Source organism: Tympanuchus pallidicinctus, unplaced genomic scaffold (assembly GCF_026119805.1).
Source record: "Tympanuchus pallidicinctus isolate F22 unplaced genomic scaffold, pur_lepc_1.0 scaffold18, whole genome shotgun sequence".
In the NCBI taxonomy this organism is placed as follows: domain Eukaryota; kingdom Metazoa; phylum Chordata; class Aves; order Galliformes; family Phasianidae; genus Tympanuchus; species Tympanuchus pallidicinctus.
Genome location: NW_026294699.1, coordinates 9044069 through 9050588, shown reverse-complemented (window position 1 = coordinate 9050588; position 6520 = coordinate 9044069). Strand labels below are relative to the sequence as shown.

Here is a 6520-nt window from a genome sequence, read left to right as displayed (position 1 = left end):
CTTGGCCTGCAGGACATGGAGAGGTGAAAAGTGGAAAGGGGTGCAAACTGTGTTCTAGAGCTCATGGTGGGATATCCATCCTACAGCCTGGAAACCCCTCTGAGGGCACAACAGCACTGAACCAAACAGAAAGAAAAGAGCAACCCTCTCACTTCACATCCTCAAAACCCCCTTCAAAATCTTGAGGGGCACTTCCATGACTTTTAGACCCAAACCGCCCTCCCAGGGCCGGGCAGCCACAGCCCCGCGCTGCCAAAGGACGCGGCCGCCCCCGGCCCACAGTGCACCGCGGCGCCAAGATGGCGGCGCCCAGTGAGGGCCGGCCTGGCCGCGGCGCCTCGACGTTCCCCGGCACCGAAGGCGGCCCTTTCGCTTTTCCTTTCACTGTCCCTCCCGGGGCTGCCGGCTCCGGAGCGGAGGACCAACCTAAGAAGCCTTGCAGGGCCTGTACGGATTTCAAGAGCTGGCTCCGCGAGCAGAGGAAGCAGGCGGAGGCGAGCGGCGTGGTAAGGCGGGGTGTGGGCCGGGGTCGTGGCGAGTAGCGGGCTTCTCCCCCACCCCCAGCGCTGTGGGGCCGCACCCTCCCGCTTCCCCCTCCCCGGGGGTGCCAGGGAGCTCACATTTCCTCCCCCTCGTGCGTCTGGCTCTGGGCTCTGTTGCCGTCCCTTCGCCGTGATGCTTTCCTCCGCTGCACCCACAGCTCTCTCCCTCTCCTCCCTCAGGCAACGGTGGAGGAGAAGGAGCCGCCCCCCGACTGCCCCCTGGACAGCGAGCAGCTGGGCCGCAGCACCTGGGCCTTCCTGCACACCATGGCGGCCTACTACCCTGAGCGCCCCTCGGGCACCCAGCAGCAGGAGATGAGGGACTTCATCCACCTCTTCTCCAAGTTCTACCCGTGTGAACACTGCGCTGAGGATCTGAGGGAAAGGTGAGTTGCCTCATCGGTTTCTTCTGTTTTTTTTTTTTTGTTTTGTTTTGTTTTGTTATTGCTGAAGGGACCTGAAGTACTGGCCTGCCATGGGTATTTGCACATCTTTGCTCTTCCTGCTGTTGGGGTTTATAGACAACTGAACTGGTTTCTTCCGCTGCATAGATCAAAGAAAGACTTATTCAGAAAACAAATACCTTTAATAGTGCTGCTGGTTAAGTAGTGCTGCCCCCAAGGCCTCCCTGAGGCAGTTTATGGCCTTCTGGTTCAGACTAGACTTGCACGCAACCTGGACTTGAAATGATTCAGGGTTTGGTAGGCAAGCGTGCTTATATTTCAGAATAGCCACAACCTCTCAGCAGGGGAGGCAAATACTTGAAACGAGCTGTGTTACGTGGTAGTTTTCTACCCCTGTCACCATCAATGTGTTTCTCAAAAATGTGAACTTTTCTTTTTCTTTTTTTTTTTTTTTTTTTTTGGATAATGAACATGAAAAAAACACTTGAAACAAAATTATCAAGTATCACGTGGCAAAAAACCTGCTTAATGTTTTTCGTGTATTGCTGTGCTAAGAATCCTTAAAAAAAAAAAATCAGTGTATTGATGATGACAGATAATTCTTGCTGTTTATCACAGCTAAGCCTTTTGATGCCTCTGCCTTTTACAATTGACAAGACTAGGAGCTGAATGAAACCAGGTTAGTTGTGATCACTGGCATTTTACTGTGGAGGTTCAGCCTCTGAGGATTACAGTGTGCTCTGTCCTGGGGTCCATTTTGTGTTCCTCTCATGGTAACAGAAATGGAGACTGGCTGTCTGCGTGCTACGTGCCTGATTTGGGTATTGAGATTGGTGACTAAAGCAGTAACACTTGTTTCCTCTTCCCTGTTTGCAGATTGCGAACAAATCAGCCTGACACTAGCAACAGAAATAACTTCTCCCAGTGGTTATGCCTTCTTCACAATGAAGTGAACAGGAAACTGGGCAAATCTGAATTTGACTGCTCTCGTGTGGATGAGCGCTGGCGAGATGGTTGGAAAGATGGTAGTTGTGATTGATTCATAGGGGACTGCTTTGGAAATCCAACAGATTCACTCTGGTGTTGAGTCACATGTAGAGATGGGCAAGTAAATATGTGTGAGCGTGTGTGTGCATGGCTGAGATAACTTGTGGAAATAAAGGTAGAACCAATTCTGAAAGCCAATTTGGAAATCTTATGCTAACCTTGATAAATGGTCGTATCAAATGCATTGTCTGAGGAACTGAGGCCTTACAGGTGGCACAGAAATTGCCAGAAATGTGTTAAACTGAGTTACTTGACAAACTTGTGAATACTTTTTCATTACATTTCCTTATTATAGGGGCATTTGCTTGTATCTTTGACTTGAATTCTTGTTACTTGCACGCAGTTGTAGAGAGCTGCCCTTGACATTTCATGCTTGTTTGCAGTTGCTATCCTGATGTGTTAGAAATTTCACTGTCATTTTAACTTCTTTTGTTCTGATAGGGCAAATTCCTGCTGTCTATATCCCTTAAACTTCTTTTGAGATCTCTGTTGCTTGTTAGACTTGCTAAAAGACCTGAAATCACGTATGTTTAATTTAAATGCTAAAATCATGGAACCTTGATTTCTCATTTTATTTTTGTGTTTCAGTTTAGCATGTAAGAGAGTATCGTAGAAAAAGGAGACTAGAACAGGACCAAAATAATTATCATGAAGTTTCAGCTGGTTTAAATTCAGATGTTTTAAATTGATTCCTCTTTTTCTTTCAATTCAGAAGCAGTATGACAAGTTCTGCTGAGCTGTTTGCTTTTAAAAGTGATAACTTTTCATCTCTGCTATGAATTTTTGTCAATTGTGAAGATCGCTGTAATGTTCTGAGACTGATATCTGTAATGAAGCACATTCAGATTTCTTTAGCATACAGTGTTTCTGAGGCATTGCTTGTGTTTTGAAATTCATGATTGTTACTTACTGATTTGGTTGATATTTTGGTGTTTTTACCTGGATAAAAATCTCTCTGGAACAAAAGAGCTTTAAATACCCTTACAGTATTTGAGTCTTCCTTAAGACTGATGTCAGCTTTAGATAGAATTATTGCACAGAAGACTCAAAGGATTCCCTCTGTAGAACCTGGTCTGTTCCATTGGCATTTTCTCTTTGTCAGCAATATTGCATCAGTGTTACTGATACATAAGTGTGAATTTCAATTTCAAGTGAAATAGCAGCATAAATGATTTAATGAGTAAAAATGCATTTCTCTTTAAAGCCACACACACAAAGAAGTCTAAATACTTTCAAACTCTAAAAGTATGTAGTGATATTATACCCTTGTTGTATTTTTGTCTGGGAAAGTTTGCAGGAGTTTGCACAGATTGTGATAATAGGGAGCTTTTCCTTCTGTACTTCCTGCTGAGCTTTTCCTTGCGTGTTTTAGTAAGCTTCCTTATTTTGTGCACTACAGTGGGTTTGTAAATCTGCTTTTGATAGAGTGAGAGGTTCGTGGAAATGCTGATAGTACTTTTATAACAGTACTGGTGTGATGAGAGCCTGTATCTGAGAACTTTGATCCCCAAACCTTCACGTGTGGAGCTCCTTACTGTTTAGAAAAGCAATCAGAACTTTGGAAATACGTTTGAATGTTTTATGGTGTACTAAAGCCTTTTCAAGTCGGACCTGTTAAAACAGTGAGGCACAAATTTTTATGGACTGGTTATTCTGGGAAGTTCTATTTATCAATGCTCCTAAACTCAAAACCAGCAATACTGGTAAGTGTTGTATGAAGTATGCAGTCTGACTTCCTACCTCATGGTGTTGTGTGGGCTTTAAAAGTGCTCAGAAAGTTTCCCTGTTGGCATGTTGATGTCCTTAGAATAAATAAATTCAGCCCTTCATTCTTGTTTTTTGTTTATAAAAATAAAAAACAACAAAAAAAATTCCCCAAACACATCGCCACTGATGGGGTGAAGACCAAGAAAAAGGATGTAGAAAGAAAAAGTACCCTTCTCCTTGTCAGGCATGGCTTAAGTTGCCCAGTTCTGTCACAGTTTTAGCACCTGGGGTGTTGACAAGCATTTTCTTCTGCACTTGGTTGTGCAGAAGAAGAAACTTGCTATTCTTCCTTTCTAATTTGCCCTCCACTGCTCTGTGACAGTTCTGTTGCCCACTATGAGATTATGAGATTTCTCACTAATTTGCATCAGCGTAGATGAGCAGGTTGGTAAAGCAACTGCCTTGTCCCATTTCATATTAATACTAAAAATGAGCTAGGCCAGAGAACTGGGCCAAGTGTGCTTTGCTGGTAAGTCCTTGGACCTGCTGTTCCTTGTGCTGGCCAGCAGCTGGTGATACGGAGGAGGGCTGGTGCTTCTGTCCATGTCTTAACAGTGTGGAGAGGAAAAAAGATTAAAAAATTGTGTATCCCTCTCAAAATCAGAGAGAGTGGCTGTGGCAACACAGAACCTTTGTTGTGCATGGAAAAGCTCCTTCTGCCAGCAGGTACTGCTTTGTTCTGACAGTGGTGCAGAGGAGGAATTGCCTTAAAGCTGAAGCCATCATTTTCAGTGGATGAGTCCATACAATGAGGGCACAAGCTCTGACTGCCAGGATGTTATTAGGGCAGTTTGTAACTTTGCTAAATGCCATTTGGTTAAAATTTATGCTTACACTCTGTTCTCTCATATTTGTGGCTTTGCAGAAGAGCTCTGACTTACTGTTTCTCAGACGTAGCATCTCTGTGAACTTGCCTGTCCAAGGGAGGATGTTTTGCTGCTCGTTTATAACGCATTCAATGTTTTCATTGTATGTATGGAATTTCTATTGAAGGTTTGTGTACATAAAAAGAAGGGGAAAAATGTAAATTCTAAATGCACTTGATTAAACCTAGTTTTAAAAATAACTGTATTCAAATCATATTTCCTGTCAATGTGAAAATAATAAAGCAACTGAGTTTATTCCTAGCTTCCCTGCTGCATGAAGTCTTAGGAGGAGGTATCACAGTGTAGTGGTATGTCTAACCTTCTGCTGTCTGTGTTTGACTGCTCTGCTGAAGTGTGTATTGATTGGTTGAAGTGAGGCTGCAGCTGATTCTTTTCTGTTGTGCTTCCAAGTTCAGGCAATTCCCTTCAAACCATGAAGCTATAAAAAATAGCAGTGATTTTGCAGACCAGGCCTGTTTGTTTAGAGATGTTTTTGTGTTTTTGTTTTTTTTTTTTTTTTTAATCTGGGGACCAGTAGGATAGTTTTTGTGATGTGCTTCTAGCAGCAATGAAGGTAGCATTGCAGTTGTAGTAGCTTAAATCCTGCTGCATTTTAGCAAGATGGCAGTTGAGGGTGTCATCCACTGGAGGGCGAAGTCTTTTAACTGCAAATTCACTCCACGGCCGTGCAGAGACAGAGAGGGGAAGCTGCTTCCTATCAGTTTGAGGAACCTTTGGCAAGAAAAGTGCAGTCAGCAGGTGGTGCTTAAGGAGAGGTTGTGAGACCTTGCTCGGTCAGTGCTGCTACCTAACTGGCACCTAGATAATCTTTCAGCTTCACAAAGGACTTGATGTTTTCATGGACTGGTTCCCATTCATAACTGACATCTCTTTCCTCTAAAAGCAAAGAGCAGGGAGCCACAAGGGGATTGTCTTCATGAATGGGAAGCAGATTTGCTTGAGCAAGTGGCAAGTGCAGATGTTGACGGAAGCAATGCTGTGCCTTCAACATTTGTTCAGGGATTAGCTGTTCCTTTGCAGTGCATTGGGTGTATGCAGTCTCCAACTTGCATTAAGATTCTCTGGAGTGGCTTTGAGTGCAGGTCTCTGCAGCCTGCTACAGGTTGTGGGTGTTATTTCTTCCTGTTGTAGTTTTGCAGGCTTGGAGAGGGTAAGGGGTTTGCTCTCCCTTGCTCCCCTCTCTTTCAGCATTATTTTTTTGTTTGTTTTCCCCATTCTATGAATGGCAGTTCAGGCTTTTTGTCTGACTGATGGAGAGGAACTACTCAGTATTTTGTATAGTCAGGAATAAGCACTTCAGTAGAAACTGCCAGTAAGATTGTGTGAAGTCAACTCTTTTTTTTAAGGCTAATAGAAGAATGGAGGTAAAAGAAGGAAAGCAAAACCTGTAGTGCATACGGTAGCCATCAGCTAGAGCAGACAGGACTGTCAGCACTGAATTGAGCTGGATCTCTGGCCTGTGTTGGCACACCTTGGGAGGAAGGGTATATAATCACCGTGCTACTTTCTTGCCAGCTCAGGTGTTTGTATCAATGCACAATGAATTCATAGTCAAGGTTAGTGAAGGCTAATCCAGCCCTGAAAATTGCACTGATGGACTCACAGCATCCAGCACTGTCTAGGCAGTGACACTGGCATTCAGTCCTGTTGATTTCTGCTCCTGTTCACTGTGGCCTTGTTTCGTTGCTTGCTGCTGAAAGGTGCCCTCTGTCTCTATGCTTTGTCCTTGTGCAGGCTGTTGGGTTTTCTTTAGGGCACTCCTAATGCAGAAGTCTCTTCCTAGCCCAAGATTTTTTTCTCCCAAATATTACATACCATCATGCATCTTAGCTTGCGTCATCTGTTACTGCAGCATTCTTCTCAGGTCTGTAGT

The 6520-nt window shown here is 44.0% G+C and overlaps 1 protein-coding gene across 1 annotated transcript; it reads left to right on the top strand.

Annotated features, from left to right (window-relative positions):
* Positions 1-265: 265 nt before the first annotated feature.
* GFER (growth factor, augmenter of liver regeneration) lies at positions 266-4881 on the top strand. The gene is made up of 3 exons (XM_052680137.1): positions 266-506; positions 723-928; positions 1823-4881. Exons 1-3 carry the CDS (start codon positions 300-302, stop codon positions 1983-1985), a joined length of 576 nt encoding a protein of 191 aa, XP_052536097.1. The 5' UTR covers positions 266-299; the 3' UTR covers positions 1986-4881.
* Positions 4882-6520: the final 1639 nt, after the last annotated feature.

Bases quoted from the DNA above. Each gene is read 5' to 3' on its own strand.
- GFER (XM_052680137.1), top strand. From the start codon at position 300: ATGGCGGCGCCCAGTGAGGGCCGGCCTGGCCGCGGCGCCTCGACGTTC. The intron at 507-722 runs GTAAGGCGGGGT...CTCCTCCCTCAG, and splicing joins AGGCGGAGGCGAGCGGCGTG to GCAACGGTGGAGGAGAAGGA. The intron at 929-1,822 runs GTGAGTTGCCTC...CCCTGTTTGCAG, and splicing joins GCTGAGGATCTGAGGGAAAG to ATTGCGAACAAATCAGCCTG.